This window comes from Periplaneta americana, chromosome 12, assembly GCF_040183065.1.
Source record: "Periplaneta americana isolate PAMFEO1 chromosome 12, P.americana_PAMFEO1_priV1, whole genome shotgun sequence".
Lineage (NCBI taxonomy): Eukaryota > Metazoa > Arthropoda > Insecta > Blattodea > Blattidae > Periplaneta > Periplaneta americana.
Genome location: NC_091128.1, coordinates 54,050,106 through 54,071,149, shown reverse-complemented (window position 1 = coordinate 54,071,149; position 21,044 = coordinate 54,050,106). Strand labels below are relative to the sequence as shown.

Here is a 21,044-nt window from a genome sequence, read left to right as displayed (position 1 = left end):
ATATGTTTACATTGAAAACCCTGCAAAATGTCTTACCTCAGCTTGTTTGTGCTTGCTTTAAATCGAGTTAAAGTAATGGCCTTCCAAGCTTCTTTATTTTACACTTATCTTCCAAGATTAAAACTGAAAAATTTGTTTGTAAAAGATATTGAACACTATTCATTTTCTTTGGAAACGAGCACTAGTCATACTCAGAGATGAATATATTAAGACTAAAACACCAAGATCGACCATTCTTATGTTTCCGCCATAGCATGTCGGCTGTCTCACTATTACGTCTCTGGACAGATGCGAGTGCAGTGCGCAAGTCTATTTACCAGCACATGCACATGTTTCCGCTGCAGCATTCCACCCTTACCTTTCGCCCCGCATGCAAATCCAGAAGTTGGCTCGACGAGATTCAGAGGAGAAATTGAACTTCGTAAGCATGTATTCGATCTCTGCAATTCATAAGTTTCCATACCACAAAAATACATCAGAGCTGCAAGTAAACTTATTAAAGATGAGCAAGAAACAAAGAATGATAGTGTAAATTATAATTAAATTTATTTAAACAATGAAACTGTTTTTCCTGGAGGTTCTCTGAACCATTGAAGGCACCGCCATTGCAAAGGAAGCTTTTAATAGAAAAAGGAGCATCTTCTGTGGACGTCTGGAAAAGGAACTAAGGAAGGGACTAATGAAGTGTCTTGTCTGGATTGTAGCATTGTATGGAACAGAAACATGGACATTACGACGAAGTGAAGAGAAACAACTAGAAGCACTTGAAATGTGGATATGGAGAAGTGTGGAGCATGTGAAAGGGACGGACAGAATAAGGAACGAAGCTGTGTTGGAAGGAGTGGGTGAAGAAAGAATAATACCGAAACTAATCAGGAAGAGGAAAAGGAATTGGCTGGGTCACTGGCTAAAGGATGCACTGGAAGAAATGGTGAATGGGAGAAGATTTCATAGCAGAATAAGATATCAAATAATAGACGACATTAAGATTATGGATCATATGTGGAGACTAAGAGGAAAACAGAAAATAGGAAAGACTGGAAAATGCTGGGTTTGCAGTAAAAGACCTGCTCTTGGGAAAAACACTATGAGTGAATGGCCTAAAATACTGTATTGAATATGCAAAATTTAGCAACATTCAATGTGTAATAACAAATACTCTCTAACAATGATACTGGAAAGCTTGCCTGCTTAGCATTGCAAGCTGCGGCAAAAAAGTAACTACTACTATCTAGTGGCTTGAAATGTTGATACACTTCTTGCGGCATGTTGGGTTATGTAAGGGAAAGGAGAGAGATGTGCATTTGATGTATCAATAAGAAAATTTAAAGGAATAATTTGGGGTCACTTTGTCATTGTCCACAACATTTTAAATTAATAACAAGTTACAAAGTTAGAATAGAAATGAAATGGCACAATTCTCGTATTTTTAATAATTAACTATAAAATGGTAGTATTTATACTGGGGCCTATACTAAATTCATGAAGCCACTTTTGGAGAGATCTAACTGTTGGTAAACATAAGGTTCTTAAAAATCTGTAGTACTGAGGTGATCAATAATGGAGCATTACAGCAAGACTTGTCGTAACTGGAATACTGTCTCCCCATTTATTTCTTTTTAAGCACATTTGTGACATATTGAATTCATCATCTTGGCAATTTTAATTGTGCGGCTCAGGCTGTAGCACGTTTACCTGCTGATCCAAAGTTGCACTTGGGTGTGGGTTCGATTACTGCTTGGGTTTTTTTCTGGGGTTTTCCCCCAACCATAAGGCGAATGTCAGGTGATCTATGGCAAATCCTCGGCCTCATCTCGCCAAATAACTTCTTGATATCAACAAATCCATTGATGCTAAATAATTCAGTAGTTCATACAACGTTGTTAAATAACCAAGTAAAAAACAGTTTTAATTAAATGAGCATTTATATATATTTGAGCCGAAAGTAATTTATGAGAAAGCATCTTTATTTGGAAATCTTGAGCCATTTTTTTATATTTTAGGATTTCTTGGATCATAAAGAAATTGACTTAATTTAGTTAATATTAATAACACTTGAAAATATAGGCTAGACAAATTATTTTGTCGGAATAAATACCTGAATCACTTATCAAAAAACATGAGTCCATTTTCTTTACAAAATCAATAATTCATATTTTTATGTTACGCATCCTAAACTGCATCTATTTGGTTCGAAGAAGTCGATAGAGACTTTCAGTTTTTTTATATGGAGAAGCTATAAAGAAATTGTGTTTTGCATAAAGAAAGTAAAGTAGATTTATGCAACTTAGTAACTGATTAAGTTAACATAGAGAATATGTCATTGCTGATGCACTGTAATTACATGGTAGAGAAGTCTCCTTCATTTCTGTCTGACATCAGAGAACCCGCAGCCTCCCCGATGCAAGATCTAATACTTTCTTTGAGACCTTAGCGGTTTTTTAATTGTGCTGTGAATTTGACCCATATTTTCGGAAGAAGGAGCTATTAAATTGAGTGAAGGAATAACTGTTCTCTTCAGTCTGTTATTAAAAACAAAATATAAAAAATTTACGGTCTTAGCTCATAGCTGATCTGAAACTTCGGTGTACTTTTCCAATTACATCTTAAGTTATTTTTACTTAACCTGACTTTCCAAATTATGGTTAATAAAGTCCAATCTAAAGTGATCTGAATATATACCTATGCTATGATTTTTGTTCAGATAGCTACTCTGCAAATCAAGCTTTCAGGTATAACTCCCTGTAAAGTTGATTTGAATAATTTCGAGGGAAAAATTGTTCCGGGGCCGGGCATCGAACCCAGGACCTTTGATTAAACGTACCAATGCTCTACCAACTGAGCTATCTGGGAACTCTACCAAACACCGATCCAATTTTTCCTCTGTATCCACAGACCTCAAAGTGGGCTGACAACCATCAAGCAACCAACATTGAGTGCACACTAACTCTGTGTGACTTAAATTGTGGTTTTCTGTTAACGAACAGTAACGTGTATTATACTCTGTGACTAGACAAATCTTATAATAATAATAATAATAATAATAATAATAATAATAATAATAATAATAATAATAGCGAATCCAGAAATAATAATAATAATAATAATGATAATAATAATAATAATAATAATAATAGCAAATACAGAAATGCATATAGAGTGTTAGTTAGGAGGCCGGAGGGAAAAAAGACTTTTGGGGAAGCCGACACATAGATGGGAGGATAATATTAAAATGGATTTGAGGGAGATGGGATATGATGATAGAGACTAGATTAATCTTGCACAAGATAGGGACCGATGGCGGGCTTATGTGAAGGTGGCAATGAACCTCTGGGTTCCTTAAAAGCCATAAGTAATAATAATATAAGAGTGAGTGAATGTGAATGTGATACAGTGTGCAAATGATATGTAGTATAAACTGTAATCAAGATTTCATGCTGTAGGCTTAAATTTGAATTCATAAGAAAAGATACAGTTTTTAGCTCCATGGACTACTGTACATCAGCTAATGTCTCGTGGAGAAATAAATCTGAGTGTCCATAATGTGGCGAACAGTACAGAAAACAGTGAGGCCAGGCATTTCAGATATTAGTATCAGTAATAATGATGCAGAATCAAATAGACCTATTTGATTTTATCCTGATGACTTAAATATGGCGAAATATGATAGTGATACTATTTATGACGACCCTATAAGGTGAATAATAAATTAATCCCTTCACAACCATTCGCTAAATGAAGTTACATTACTCAAAATATGGACAGTGATTATAAAAATTCATGCAGACAATATATTGTCTTTCCGAGGTATACTTAGGTAAAACTTTATTTTACAGAATAATGAGAAATGGTGGAGAAACAACAAAGATAGTGTCAGTTCTCTCCATTAACTTCTTGCTGCCATTATTATTTTTTTTTATATTTAAAACCTAATTTCTTTATGATAGTGTGCTGAGAAGAAATACTGTCGTGGAAGATTCCGCATTTCTTAGTAAAAGTTGCATCTTTTTAATGAAGTCGGTAATATGGAAATACTGTACATATGCTGTTGGAATAACTTTAGAAACGTAGCCATGACAGAACACTGATAATTGCTGTGACTTAGTAACGAAGATTAAACTCTTTCGAACAAAACAGCTGGCTACCACGTGCTCGCTGTGAAACAGTCGGCAATTCCAACCTGTCAGTATGCACTCTAGTTGGCTGAATTGAGCGGTTACCATGGTGACGCCTTGAAGCCGCTGAACTGTCAATACCTTTTTAGTTTTGTGTAGACTGTAGTTCCCTGTCTTTAATAAATTAACTTTTTTTTAAGCTTTTAGGGCCTTTTATTAGTCACTTTTGAGCTATTTTAGGTCATCATGGCGGTGTATGCAATGTAGGGGAAAAGAACTGGCCACTCTACCCCAATATCTCCTGGCCTAGTTGCCTCATAAGTGGTGCCTTGTTGGTATCACTTGTGAGGTTCAGACCTGTCTTTGGACAGTTGACTAAGCAACAACAACAACATCCACCCCCTGAGAATAATTTTAAGATCACTGAACTTGTTTAGAAGTGATTGGATGTTCAATGATGGTAATGTTAAAGCAAAAACCTGCAAGACATATTATGATTCTTACTCTGTTTAATAAAGGAGCAAAGCACTTTCTGTGCATAATGTAAATTGTTATACCGGGGACAGAACAACTAGAGGCTTCAGTGACGTCACTACAGAAGTGCCAACACACAGCAGAATTGTTCGTTTTACTACAAACTGAAAACGTTGACCACCTACTTTCACTGATCCAGCTGCACTCTCACAATACAATAACTTCTGTTCAGAAAATGTTTTGCAGCTGAATGGTACCATACCTGCTAGTGCGGTAGGAGGGGGTGGTCGGACCGCTTAAAAGTAATGGCCTCCAAGCTTCTAGATGTTCAGTCCCCAGTATACATGAATCGACGTCTTCGAATGGAGTGGTTGTTTGGTATTGGTATAATTTGAAGGGTTTGAATTAGTGAACAGAAAGGAGTTTGTAATATTTCTATAAGACAATAGCATTTTTTGTTTGTTTTGTAAACCATACGTGTAATCAACATTGCATTCATCATTCGAAGTTCCATAGTATGTTAGTATAATTTACAGTTATACAGTAGTAGATTTTTTTCCATTTAATTTCTTAAAATGATGTGAAAAAACTTCTATGCAAGAATTTTTATTTAACATCTTAAAATACAAGTAGTTATCAATCTAGACTTTAGAGGTAGGAGAGTTTCTGGTTTATTGTTTATAGCAGATTTATAATTGTTTTGTTTCAGAAGGTTTGGGTCTATGTTGCAGAGATTGACTGATATACATACAGTAGTCTGGTATTGTGCGAATTCCACAGTAATAAATATTTGCTTTGATACCAATTTCTGTTTCTTTTTAGTGCGGTTGGTAAGACATGTCTGCTGATCAGCTACACCACAAATGCCTTCCCAGGGGAATACATCCCGACAGTGTGAGTAATACTTTTGTATACAGCTGTAACACTGAGCAACAAATTTTAACTTACGATTTTCTTTGTTTTTGTGATCATCATGCAGTATTGCAGTCTTAAATTTTTTACTCTATATTATGTCGAGTAATAGTTACTTGCAATTTTATGACAAAAAGTTTCTGGTTTACAAATGCCTGACATTGGTATTGTTATGAATGACACACATCTGCAACTTAACACAATTTCTTAACTTTGGTATACTGCATGCCCATGATAAAAGAGAAAATCGTATTCTTGAACCAATATCTTGAAAGAGGACTTCTGAGAGGGAAGATGGTCCTGCAAAATTGAAGACAAGTGCACTTCCTTGAAATGTCACTCTTGCTTAATGATTTGTGAAACCCTGTCAGATAGAAATTTAGCGAATTTTTAAATTGATATTTTGAATAAATAATAGTTGTGCTGTTGCAAACAGTGACTTCGATATTCTGAAGGAAATGTAACCATCCCTCATATGGCAGAAAGGAAAGATGTCTTGTCCTCTGTGTGTCTTTGTGTTCTGTCTGTAGTCTTTTAACCTGAACTATTAGATATTTTTTCATTCTTATTTCAACTTTTATGAATTAATATCGAGGGTGGAGTATGGATGAACTCGAGTTGTAAGCAACATTAGTATTATTAAACTAGGACTACTTATACAAAGGCATTATTCTGATGTGGGATGAGAAAATGGTGAGTGACTCGTGGCCCACTGCTAGCATGGTTTCTGGCTAGCGCGTAACCATTTCTCTGGCACTTTTGCAATATATAACAGCACTAACAATAAATGTTCAATAATTTGGACTTATTATGCTCACAGTCATTGCTGAAAATGGCTCCCATTTGTTGCCACACACAACTGACATCTTCTGATAAATGAATGAACAACACTCTGAAGTTCCACATCATTGTTAGCCTCAATTTTTTTCTCATATATAGGCTGTTTCTTTAAATCTTTTAGCAAGTCTTCTAATTGTTTCGGCAGAAGGCACACGTCTATTTTGGAAACTTTATTCGAAATTTATGTCTTCTTTTCGCACATGACCTTCTGCCTTTTATGTACGTATTGTACATATACACACGTTCACGCAATGAGAATTGTTGGTAGGCATTACCTCAATACACAGTAATCACTAAACTTTGTACACTAACTTTATATACTTGAAGAATCAAGACTTTTGTAACACTACTTGTGACTACAGTGAATGCCATATGGTGACTGAGGATCTCTATGCCACACCTCTAACATCCCGCGCATTGCAGACCGTGTAGGGAGCGGGCCGCCAGTAACCCGTCATTTTCTTGCCTCACGTCATAATGTCTCTGTAGTGCTGGCACCAAATTTACGGAGAGACACTACCTATTTCAAAGCAGATTTGAAAGTTAATCATTGCATGGGAGCAGAATCACTTTACAGTCGATTTCCAATAATTCGCGATAATTAATGCATGAACTTCTGCGAAATATCGAAAATTGCAAATGATCGCATAGGCAGTTGCCTAGGGTGGCAATTTCCAAGGGGACGACATTTTTTCTTTCTCTCCCTTTTTAATTCCATTTTAAGTACTTTTTTTTTTATTTTTATTTTACAGTGAAATTTCTTTTTAAAACACTTGTTGGTAAATCTTTTCTGAATGTTGTTTTTGAACAACTTGTGGAAGTCAGAAGTCGCGGTCGTGGTGAAAGTAAAAGGAAAGTGTGCAGCTGCATAGTTATATTGTAATGCCGGTATCACGTTATTATACTATGAAACTGCTTAAATTGCTTGATAAACAATAATGTATTGTTGGAAATCAAATTGGATGTGTGTTTCTTATTTATTGCTATGAATAGTAACCACAACTCTCAGTTAAATTTCCAATATACTGGGTGACGCAGATAAAAGTAGCCCGCCTCCCCTTTGAATGCGAATGTGATATTTTGACTGCTTGAAATTCCATTATCGTATTCTATCGTATCATATCATAATGAAATGATTAAACAGCTACAACAATGGACAATTTTATGCAATAATCGATTGTTGGCATTCTTCCTGTCAGTATTTCATCAGTCATCAGTTGAATTATACGTGTTTGTTCACATTCTGCAAAATGACTTACTGGATACAAGAAAGCGTGGAAATTGTGGATGTGTATGTGAGAACAGGTTCGAATAAGGAAACCCGCGAAATTTTCAGGACAAGTTTCTGGATAGAGGACAACCAGCAAAGAGAGCAATACAGGGTTTAGTTAAAAAATGGCGCACTATGGGATCTGTGCAAAGTGTATCATTCTGAGCAAGTGTATCTGAACATGATTAGAGGTGCACAGCTATGTATTGATGCTGCAGGGAGCCACTTTCAACATCTTCTATAAGAGGTAAGTTCTTTTCAGCACTTCACTTCTGTGTTTACTCTATACTTACACAGGCTATTTTTATCTGCGCCACGCTGTATGTCGTCAACAATATTATTTGATCACTTTCCAGCATGTGCACTATACAATTCTATATGAAAGGTTTCTTCTGCAAAAAGTTGGAGATTATTTTCAATTTACTTTATACTTCCTATCGAAGTAAGAAATACTCGTAATAATTATACCATCAACAAAACCAATACTTAAAAATAATCAAAAGCCTGACTTTCACAAATCAATTTTGTTTCAACAATGAATAAGTTTGAATATGTTTCTTTGCATCGAGTCTGATGTGCTTCGTCAGATCAACTTTGATGACATCAACAATGCTTTCTCTGTGAAGTAAGTGTGAAGGAAATCTTTATAATTCACAAGTAAGATGTATGTATTTTGATTCTAATAATTTATTGTTTTCTGAGTTGTAACATTTCATTTAAAAATTATTTAAACTAAACATGACTTGTATAATAGCTGGTTATAACTTGTTCGTGGGAGTTGGAGGGTGGCAAATTTTAGCACTGGCTAGGGATGGCACTATAGTTAAATCCGGCCCTGTCACAAATTATCGGAAATCGACTGTATTTTAAATCACTAAACAAAATTTAAGTGAACAATGTAAGACTATACCTCTATTGAAATAAAATTTTATTCATTGTTTATAAATATCTTCTCATCATTTCCTCTTCTTTGTACTACATTTTGTTCCACTTGTTTCTTGATTTTGAAATTTGTAGGTAAGTTCCAGTCAACATTTTTTTTACCTGCGAAAATATTTATCCCAGTCATGAAAATTTTCTGTGTTGTGAAATGTTTTAAGAGATTTTTTTCAATGCAAGGAGTATTAGTTCAGATATTCTATCATCAGTTTGAGTGCTTCTGAATTTGCATGAATCCTTTTTATTACAGAAAAACTTCTCTCAACATAGCTACTTTTAGTTGGAATGGTTAACGATTAACAGAACAGAAAGAAGCACCTCCTGGGAAAACTTTTGAGTAAATTTCGAAGTTCGAGTCTGTGAGAGACAGGAACTCAAGTTTTATTATGTTTGAAAATCCATAATTTCAAATGGCAAATTATAGTATCCTAAACTTTCAAGTATATCCTACAATAAGTAGTTGTTCTGTCATTATAACATACAGTAAATTCGTGCTGTTTTAGAGTCAACTTTGTTGCTTGATCTACATTGAAATTCCTCTTCAGAAGTGTTCAGAGTTGTTATGTTTATCTTTCAGAAAGTTCATACAGGTATCCTTAAACTTTTTCGGAGCTATATATTATATCATTCAATATTGGAGTGCAAGAGGTCAAATGACTTTATTGTCAAATGCCTGGCATTAGGAAACAACAACATATTATATCATTCATTTTTTTTTTTGTAGGATACAAAACAAAATTTTTTGTTCTTCGTAGAATTTCATCAAATCTGAGCAAAAAGTTAAAATTAAAATCATTAAGAGTAGTACCGAAACCTCTAGCACATATTCTAGTTTCTCTATTAAAATCCTTAGGATCACAGAGTATGGACTCAATTCTAACAATTTTTCTTTATTTTCCCAGATAGTTTTAACTAGCTTTTCTGTATAAATTCATCCTGTAGAACATACTGAATGTAGGCATTTTTTATAGAATTCATTATAAGATGGTTTTCTTTTAGATGATCTTGAAAAATAAAAGGTTGAAAAACCGAAAACTTTTTCAAAAACTTTACATTCCTTAATGTATTCCACCAATTGTTGTAAAAGCAAATTGAGCTTATGTGCCTAGTGAAAGAAAAAAATTGCGGTTTGATATTTTGTCCTTTATATATTTCGGAAGCCTATTGTGCACTCTGGTCATTACACAACAACCATAATGAGTTTGTGCTACTATTTTTTTTTTCACAATCAAATTCCGAAATTAAGTCAATGAAATGTGCTGCTATATCGTCAGCAGATTAACTTTCACTCGTTATTTAATCATATATGCCATAATTTAACATTAATTGGATGCTGTGGGAGCATTCCATTGTCAAGTATGGGACATTTGCACTCAAAATGACAAGAAAGAACTTCGTTTTACAAGCAAGCAATGTTAAAGTAAAAATGTTTACTTTGTATCATATAAACACATGATGATTACAAACAGAAAGGCAGGTAAAATGTTTAAATTAAGATGAAAACAATGACCTCGGATAATTAATGTTATGTCATATACAGACATCAAAATTTCCAAAATAATATGTTGTTGTTGTTGTTTTCTAATGCCAGGCGTTTGACAATAAAGTCATTTGACCTCTTGCACTCAAATGACTCAAAATAATATAGGCCTACATGTTCATCTTCAATAGAGCATTTCTGTGAAATATGAACTGGATAGTAATTAAAATTTTTTGTCATAGATCTTGACACTTCGTTGGACATTTAGTTTGTAGTTAGGCACAGTTTTGTTAATGTAGTTCTTTGGAAAAAAATAGTTTGTGGTGTCGCGTATGGGACATGGTATGTCATATTTGGCCACTTTCTGCATAAAAATATAAAACATTAATTTTGGATTATTAAATATGAGTTACAGCATACAATTGCTATTATAAACTGTATTTTACTAACTCAGGTAACACAAATGTGTTTAGAAATATTAAAACATTTACAATTAAATTGTTCATTCATATTATTTAGAAGAATTCAGAAAATGTTAATGTGCTGCAGTGACGAGACTTAGAAGCCACAGTTAGTGGGCCAATCTTTCTAATCACATCCTTAAAAGGATAAGTAATGCAATCGGGAGTGTTAGGTCACTTATTTGCGTGTGCCATAACATTCAACTGAACTCCATCCATTCTACAAATTTCCATGTACATTTCCAGCATAATTCACTTAATTGTAAACTGATAAAACGCCACTCACCTTTACAGATTTTCAGACTTGAGGTAGAACAGATTCCTCAGTCTCCAAAGAATGGTATTTGAAGAAAATTTACCATCTGATTTTGCCCTATGTAACATAATATGACGCTATTCCAGGCACTGTGGCAATTCTTTTCCAAGTTTTTCTTTTTCTATCTGTTCCTATCTCTTTCTGAGAAATGTACATAATGCATGTTGATGGGACGAGTTCTCTAACTGTGCAAATTCTTCTGCACGCTGCTCCATTTTCACATTGCCTTGACTCATTACTTCCCATGCCACCAACCTTACCATGTGAAGTGGGAAATCACTTTCAACTGAAATTCCTCTGCTAACTGCTTGCTGAAACCTTGAGAACATGAACCATATACAGTGAAACTTCCCTTAACGGACACTTCCCAATAGGAGACTCCTCTCAATAGTGGACATTTTAAAATTCCCCTGGCCCTTATGATAAAATTCTTCCAAATAGCGGATATTCTTAATAACGGACGCGGACACTGAAATGTATCTCCCAACAACAATTAAAACTTCCAAATAACGGACAGCGTGAAAGAAAAAAAAGAAAAAGACGGTTGTAAATTAAACGGAATTCTTTGCAACAATCATTATCGTGCATTTGAACGTTCTTGTACTTTATTGAAGGTAAGCAGCACAGTTGTTAGTTGTGATACTGTATGTGAGCAGTCCGTACTTTCTTAGTTTGTCAAGTTGAGTGTTCGGAAGTACATTCACATTAAAAATGTCACAAAAACGTAAACTTTTGTCTCTAAAAGAGAAAGTGGATATTGTGAAGCATACAAAGAAAGAGAAATTAAGTGTTCGTGAGCTGGCCACAAAGTTTTATTTGGGAAAAACTCAGGTTAGTGAAATTTTGAAAAACAAGGATGTTATTTTAAAATCATAGGCCTACACTGAGAATGCAATTCTAGATTTCTTTGTGTAAGGTGAAGTAATACAGTGACTGATGTTTATTTCATTTACAAAACATTTATTGGTACGATTTCTCTCTGGATGAATACTGTAAACAATCTCACAATCTACGGTACTGTACTATAGAGTATAGTGTTGAATATGTATGAGAAATTTTGATGTACTGTACACATACTAACGATTTTCTAAATAGCGGACACTTCTCAATAACGGACATTTAATTTTTCCCTGGTGGTGTCCGCTATTGGGAAGTTTCACTGTATTTGTTCTTTATTCAGATGCAGCGGGTCCATCACTCCAAATAATATCTATTTCTTGATTCAGTAGCCTACCTCATAAAGTTTCATCAGCATTACTTATAGAATCTTTATTTTTCTGCACTGTGTGTGAACATAAAGGAAGGATCTGCAATATCTTAAATTTGCTTCTTTAGTTTGATTTTCTTCATTGTTTCAGAACTGGTACTTTTCTTAGTTTCTGTGAAATTTGTCATGTAAAGGACAATAAATAAAGAGGGTTGTAATGGTTTCAAATATTACGTTAAAATTAAAAAAAAAAAAATATGTCATGTATCAAATCACTCCTTTTCTTTCAGCTGGAATAAAACATTTTAACAAAAGCAAACAATACATATAACCTAATAAATTAATTTCTCTTATCATATATATGGGACATTAAAATTATGTACCTAATTAAGCATATATCTGCTCATTATATATTCAATTCATATGTTTTAACCTTTGCTATTACAAGAATCCAGCACTTTGTTTAGTTTAGAATACTACTGTTGCTTAACCGAAACTAATGTTATTACCACCTGTTTATCACAGTCCATAATATCACCATTTTCAAAACCAAACTGTCCAACATTAAAAACAATATATCCGTTTGCATCAACAGAAATTTCTTCTATCAACTATATGAGCCATTCAGAGCAGAAGTGGTGTAAGTCAAAAATGGGTAATGAGAGTTAAAGTAAACATTCTTGTAAAATACAGCGCAAAGTAGCAATTAATATTCAGTTTATTTAAGCTATTAGTAGTCAGTGGATAGCAAGAAGGACATATTAATTGCTACTTTGCGCTATATTTTACACAGTTTTTACTTTAAACCTCATTTCCCAATTTTGACTTACACCACTTTTGCTCTGAACGGCTCATATAAAAGTGATTTCAGGCAAACTATTAACTGAGTTTCCAATTTGAAATTTCACGTGTTTTGTCCCTGTTTCAATGGAATGCTTCTGTGACTTGTGATTGACATCAGTTGCTTCATTGACTATAGAAGACACAAGGATGTATTTCTCACTTACTCTTTGATTTTGTTTTTACAACTGAAAATACAGCTTCAGTCAAGTCATTTTGAATGTCACAGGACGTTCTGGCAAACAGAAGAACTTTCGTAATGGTTATGTAATCTCTCGTCTCATTCAGCTCAGTAGTGGAGAAATTCTCCAAAATTGCCTCTGTTCAAGTCACTCTTTTTATCACGTCCTCAGAAAGGGAGTTTTTGTTCGACCTCTACTAAACAACTTATACATTAAATATCTGTTGCTTTTAACCTCTTCATTGTGTTCTTTGTCACAATTTATTTTAAATGCCACACCAAACATTTTTGTATTCTGGTATTTCCAAACTTCTACAAAGCAATTTTAGAGCCAATGTCTGGTACTGTAAGCTCACGTCACTATTTTAAAACATGGTAACTGTTTATATGACTCTCCTTACACTAAAATAGTAACAAAATTCGTACAACTATTGTCGGACCATCGGATCTGTGCCCCTTCAGCGCTGTCGTTCTTGGAAAAGTTAACGCCTGTACCCACTCCATTCCACCCGCTTTCCTCCCACCACGTTAAACAGCAGGCCACGAACCTTGCCGAAAAGGGATGTTGCCAAACTTCCGTCAAACGTTGTCATAAACAACTGGTCCTCGATTATTTCTTTCAATCAAAATACATCTTGTATTTCTACATTTTTTAAACCTAAATCCCATGTCTCGAATCACTTTCCATAGTTCTTCTCTCCAACCTTGGAAATTATTACTTCTCTCGCAAGCTTCAGTAATTTCTTCAATGTTGAAACTTCTTTTTGAACGGTATAAAATTCTTGTATCTTTCTTCTTAAAATACATTGGTTCATATCATCTACAATAATAATTAAAAGTTCCCTATGGTCTGTTCTTCTCTGGTGATTCTAGCCTTTCATCTCCTGCACAGACTCCCTCTCTCCTGATTTTCTTTATTAGGAGTTCTGACCTGTCTATATAAATTACATAAAATGTTGTATTATTAGTATTAGTTAAGTAAGTAATTTTAATACATAATCAATTGAAATAAAATAAGCCTCACCTGTGATCACAGCTGCTCTTTTCGTTGCCTGATTTATAGGAAACAGATATTGACCCGTTCGTTTCTCTTCATCGCAAAATGCTATTACATACTTGCTTAATAATATTTCTTTCGCCACTCCGTGCTATAGTATTCATGTTGAGTTGACAACACTGGACTGCAAGTGCAAATATTGTAAACTGTCCCGCAAGAAGGCCAAAATTGTGAGTAGTGAGGGACAGAAAGGGAGAGAGATAGGAATGCAGGGAGAGAAATGAATTACCGAGGCTGAGAAGGAATTAGTTCGCATATCTTACGGGGGCACAGATCCGATGGTCCGACTATACAAAGCCGTGGGTCTCTTGAAATACTTTTCTTGGTTAAAATGTCGCACACAGGTTTTTGTTTCTGTGGTAAAAGTTGTTATTGCCAGAGTAGATCTTTCCTTTTCAATTATTTCTGTCTTTCAAATTATTATTTTGATTACCAAAAGACTGGTTAGTAACTGTTGTATAATGCAGTTACATTCATCCATTTTATTTTCACAAACTCTAATCAACAAAGAATGTTATTATTTCTTTACACCCATCATGCACTAACATGAGGACTCTGCTCACTGGTGGGCAGTTAACTGGTGCGAGTATCGATGCACAGCAATCTTGCCATGTTAGCGAGCAGAATTTTGCTTGCAGCAGTCAGTCCTGGTATACTATAAAAAACTGTTTTCGCTGTAAGAAAAATCCTAATGTAAACATAAGCATGTTGCTGTCATACCCGTGATTGGCTCCCAGCCGAAACACTCGCATGACGCAGGAAAATATAGTTCGTATTTGGAAACCACAATCTTATATTATTTGAAAATAAATTCTAGTTGTTAAATACGATGAAACATTTAACTTCACTCACGTGTTAAACGCTGTGTAAAAGAAAAGCTACTTTTATATTTTATGTACTATGAACGCGGATGAATACAAACAGTAATACCGAGGTAGTCTGTTCTTGTAACAGGCTGGCGTCACTTGAACTCGTAGTTGTTCACGTAAGCACGTGGTACTGCAATATGTCTTCTGTATCCTCAACTGTCCATGTGAAGACATAAGACTTAAAAATAATTTAATTGCAGTATTTATAAATGTTTCCTAAGCAAACGAATCCATAGTAGTGAGGTTAGGCCTACGTGACGAGTAACAGGAATTGTTTAACATGAAACAGAATGTACAACAGTAGGCGGGAACACGTACTGAGAATCTATGGTGCCAAACAGCAGCCAATGAAGAGGATTTTTCTTACAGCGAAAAGATTATACAGTTTATGTCACTAATGAAGTGTGGGGAAAAAAAAAAAAAAAAAGAATATAAGTGACACTGTGAACATGGATGGATGCTCTGCTGCTGGTTAATATATTTGAGAAGTATGTACAAGAAATATCAGATTATTTACTGGCAACCAACTGTGATTACTTTTGTTTTAATTTTCTGAGTAAATATGCCAAGAAAACATTACAAACTGATGTATTTTCTTGAGTAGGCCACCCACTTTAAAAATATTATACCTTTGTTTTGTAATCCATCTATTAAAGGTGTAAGCCAAAATATGTTTAAAAATTTGCAGTGTTCGAACATTAACGAGAGTGTTGTATCTTCTTTCTGCTGTCTTTTCCCCCAGTGAGTTGCTATGCGTTCTCCTGAAAAACAAAATTCTTACTCATTCCAATATCGAATACATGTCACAGCACCTCAGTGCATCATTCTAAACACTCTAGATTAGTTTCTTGTGCTTATACATTAATTACATCGTGTTTTGGATCAGCGTACCTCTTACTCAATTTGATTGTTAAGTAATTTAACTTAGCTTCTGTAAAGGCCCATTCACAATGAAAATTAAACATAACCGTAACATAAACACAGAAGTTTGCACCCAGGGTACCAAATGGGATCATTCACGTAAGCATTGACATAAACATTACCGTAAGATGTTAACATGGAAGTTTGCAAACTCCAAACTTTCATGCTTATGCTTACGTGATTTGCAAACAGAACACAATCGTGGAGCTCTGAAGTATACGACAGAATATGAGGAAATGGCGTCGTTGTTATGTTTCCATGGTTACCAAGTATGTTTGCTGTTATGTTTATGTTCCCATCATGAATGATGGTATGACTTCTTGATTTTACCGTAACTTTATATTCTTAAGTTAATGAGTACGTTATGTTTAATTTTCATTGTGAATGAGCCTTAATTCTGTTCTCTGGAACAAGGACTTAACTATAAAATCTTGAATTTGAGATATAGAGCATCAAACATTTCAGATCTGGTACAGTCTAACAGCATTGCGCAAAAATGACATTCAAATGTTTGTAGAGGGAAATAATATTTTATCAGCAGGATGATAAATTATTAAGGATTCTATCTATGCTGGAAACGGAAAAACGATGTAACGTACATTAAGTTATTATTCCAGAGAACGTCTCAATTATTTATATTAGCAATGAACATTCTATTTTCAAATTCATTATTCCTACATTCTCAGTCACACAATGATCTTCACTTGATGGATATTTAGTATCCACTCTGTATATTATACCTGTTTTTTTCTAAATATGGGACATGACATTAGTGCTGTGATCAGAAAAATAACTGAATATCACATAACATGAGAGGCCTGTTGCTATGGTAACAACTGTTGAGTTGCCAAAGTTCCAGTTCCCATGTGGTGAGTTCTCAGTACCTCTCTTGGCGACATTTGTTGTGCACACGTCAGTATTAATATATTTCGTGTTTCATGCTTTGTCGATTTTTGTGTTCTGTACTTTCGCATCAGTTGTCAATATTTTTTAACATTAGCCAACTAATATCAACTGCTAGCTCAATCAGCTGATCTCGTGATCGTCCATATTGGCAACATAGTGCTGTAATTCCAAGCTTGGTCGCTAAACTGTGATGTCCCAGCTTTAAGAAAAACGGGTATAGGCACATTTCTCCCACATACCATATACATTTTTGGTGGTGTAGAGGTTTTTGTACTAGCTGTTGGACCTGGGGTATGGGGTTTGTGGGTTTGAACGTGATTAAGAGCTGTGAATTTTAAAGGGCAGCTTCTTTTGAGAAGTAATTAAACCTTTGGGCCCTATGTAATAGATTTACAGCATGTGAAAGAACCCTGTCCCATGTAGAATACTCTAGACAAAATTGTCGGCCATTTCTTGTCCACATTAAATTCTATGCGGAATAACCTCCTAAGTTGAAAGTATAATTAAATAAACTACTACCGTCATTTCCCATAACTATGGTCCACAATACAACCCTTCAAATTTTGTACTCCATAACATAGTACTTCGTTTATCTATATTTTTGCTGTACTTCAGTTTGAAGTCAAGTCACTGCAGCTATCTACGAACGGTCTATGTTACTTCTATTGTGTTCTTTGAATGGTTGTATCATGGACCATAGTTGTGTTCAGGACCATAGTTATGGAAAATGATAGTACTACTGCTATTGTGACTGCTACTGCTACTAAATAAATAAAAAGTTTTCAGGAGACATGTTTAACTCTTCATTAATACATATTGAACATTGAGGCCAATTCAAAATCGTGGTAAAATGGGAATTCTTGTTTGGTAAATAATTTACTAATGATAATTATTATCAATATGCACATTGTTTTTTTCCTGTGTCTTTCAGATTTGACAACTACTCAGCAAATGTTATGGTAGATGGAAAACCTATTAATTTAGGACTATGGGATACAGCAGGACAGGAAGACTATGACAGATTGCGTCCACTGTCCTATCCACAGACTGTGAGTACACATTGTGTGAATGTATTAGATAACCTATTCCTATGTAAATATTTGTGCCATATCTGTAACTGAATACTTTATTTTTTATATTAATTATTTATTCTGTTACTTTAATCTGTTGTCATCTTCCTAGTCTCGTGGCAATCATAAACCATTTATTATTATTATTATTATTTGCATTGCGTAGAATTGCACACATTGTACTCTTCACCTGACATAATTAGGAATATTAAATCCAGACATTTGAGGTGGGCAAGGCATGTAACACGATGGGCGAATCCAGAAATGCTTATAGAGTGTTAGTTGGAAGGCCGGAGAGAAATAGACCTTTGGGGAGGCCGAGACGTAGATGGGAAGATAATATAAAAATGGATATAAGGGAGATGGGATATGATGGTAGAGACTGGATTAATGTTGCTTAGGATAGGGACCAATGGCGGGCTTATGTGAGGGCGGCAATGAAGCTCTGGTACCTTAAAAACCATTTGCAAGTGTTATTATTATTATTATTATTATTATTATTATTATTATTATTATTATTATTATTATTATTATTAAACTCCATATGTAGATGAAATTATTGGGGATCATCAGTGTGGTTTTAGGCGTGATAGATCAACTATTGATCAGATATTTTGTATTCGACAGATAATGGAGAAAAAATGGGAGTATAAGGGTACAGTGCATCAGTTATTCATAGATTTCAAAAAGGCATATGACTCGGTTAAGAGAGAAGTTTTATATGATATTCTTATTGAATTTAGTATTCCCAAGAAACTAGTTCGATTAATTAAAATGTGTCTCAGTGAAACGTACAGCAAAGTCTGTATAGGTCACTTTCTGTCAAATGCCTTTCCAATTCACTGTGGGCTAAAGCAAGGAGATCCACTATCACCTTTACTTTTTAACTTTACTCTAGAGTATGCCATTAGGAAAGTCCAGGATAACAGAGAAGGTTTGGAATTGAATGAGTTACATCAGCTTCTTGTCTATGCGGATGACGTGAATATGTTAGGAGAAAATCCACAAATGATTAGGGAAAACACGGGAATTTTACTTGAAGCAAGTGAAGAGATAGGTTTGGAAGTAAATCCTGAAAAGACAAAGTATATGATTATGTCTCGTGACCAGAATATTGTACGAAATGTATATATAAAAATTGGAAATTTATCATTTGAAGAGGTGGAAAAATTCAAATACCTGGGAGCAACAACAACAAATATAAATGATACTTGGGAGGAAATTAAACAGAGAATAAATATGGGAAATACCTGTTATTGTTTGGTTGAGAAGCTTTTATCATCCAGTCTGCTGTCAAAAAATCTGAAAGTTGGAGTTTATAAAACAGTTATATTATTACTGGTTGTTCTTTATGGTTGTGAAACTTGGACTCTCACTTTGAGAGAGGAACATATGTTAAGGGTGTTTGAGAATAAGGTGCTTAGGAAAATATTTGGGGCTAAGAGGGATGAAGTTACAGGAGAATGGAGAAAGTTACACAATACAGAACTGCACGCATTGTGTTCTTCACCTGACATAATTAGGAACATTAAATCCAGATGTTTGAGATGGGCAGGACATGTAGCACGTATGGGCGTATCCAGAAATACATATAGAGTGTTAGTTGGAAGGCCAGAGGGAAAAATACCTTTGGGGAGGCCGAGACGTAGATGGGAGGATAATATTAAAATGGATTTGAGGGAGGTGGGATATGATGATAGAGACTGGATTAATTTTGCTCAGGATAGAGACCAGTGGCAGGCTTATGTGAGGATGGCAATGAACCTCCGGGTTCCTTAAAAGCCAATAAGTAAGTAAGTGGAAATATTGTGTATATTTTTAAAAGTTAATTTTTGGAAGTCATAAAAGCATGAGGCTTTTAATTTTTTTTTAATAAAAATTCATGAAACTTCTAAAAGTAGCAGCTTTACGTGAAAATTACTGTTTGAGAGAGTCGGTCTGTAATTTTGACAGCTACTGTATGTTATATTTTATTTATTTGCAAATAGTAACCATGTTGTTTGTTTGCAGGATGTTTTCCTCATTTGCTTCTCGTTAGTGAATCCAGCATCATTTGAGAATGTAAGAGCAAAGGTATGTATTGAAATCTATTTTAATAGGTATTATACATATAATGTTTATAATCTCTCTAAATGTTTATAATTACATAATGATTTTGAACTTTGGAAAGACGTCTACCACATCATTGAATCTAATAATAGCAAAAATTAAAAATTTTGTTTTTTCATGAATTCAACAAACAACATACTCAGAAAGATACTGCTTGACATGCCGTAATGTCATTTTGTTGGAATCACTTGTTCACCTTCACACCAGAATCAGCGGAAACATTGCAGTTCATCTACCACACTACTTATTCAATCTTCCCCTGGCTTATGACACATCATCCTTGTGTTATACAAGTTCCAACTTTAGCTGGCAAAGCTGTAAAAGACAGTTTACAAGATTGTGTTCTTTGAGATGGGTAGACATCTCTTCAGAGAGGTCACTTTCTGACAAGACTTCACTGTTTTTTGGGAGAATGCAAGCCCGTTTTTGTACAAATAGGCCACACTCTCAGCTCCTGACCATAGTCACCCTCACCATTTCAGAAGTCCATCCACTCAAAAACATTCCCCATCACAAAATGTTCTACTTCTAACGTCTTAGCTGTCAGTACTCATTCATATAAGTCCCTCTAGGAGACTGCTCAGGTACTCTTCCTCATTTTGCCAAACCGTTTGCTTTTGAGACTCCATAACCTTACCATTATCTTGCTGATAGTACAACTCAGTTTATTGTGTCCCATTTTTCGCCGTAGACTCCAACTCCCTTTTAAAATTGCTAGGAATTAGGTGAATTTCGGTATTCCCCTTTCTGTTGAATGTCGTCAGGGATTGGCACAGTTTCGATACAGGGGTGTCTACCTCTTTTTCTTTTTTCTTTAAATAATTCTGTTTATTCTTCATATCGAACCTCACAACTAACCCATCCCCATCTTCTCTCCCTATTGCCCATGTAAGCCGGAGGCCTATATGTCTCATAAAAAATTACCGTTTTGTAAAACGATATTTAACATTATTGTTCAGTCTATTACTCGTATTTTCTGCTTCTTTTAACTTATTTTAGTTGTCTTAACCTTAGTTATTTGCCAATTTGTATTCATTTCTATTTTCTGGAACATGATTGTCAAGTAATTTTGTTTTA

General features: G+C 34.7%; 1 protein-coding gene across 1 annotated transcript in view; it reads left to right on the top strand.

Annotated features, from left to right (window-relative positions):
• The window catches only part of Rac1 (ras-related protein Rac1), a 35,617-nt gene that overhangs the window by 5,948 nt on the left and 8,625 nt on the right, over positions 1-21,044 (top strand). The window contains exons 2-4 of the mRNA XM_069841333.1: positions 5,412-5,483; positions 17,720-17,837; positions 19,869-19,931. Of these exons, the coding sequence (XP_069697434.1) occupies positions 5,412-5,483; positions 17,720-17,837; positions 19,869-19,931 (253 nt within the window). The remainder of the gene's footprint in view (positions 1-5,411; positions 5,484-17,719; positions 17,838-19,868; positions 19,932-21,044) is intronic.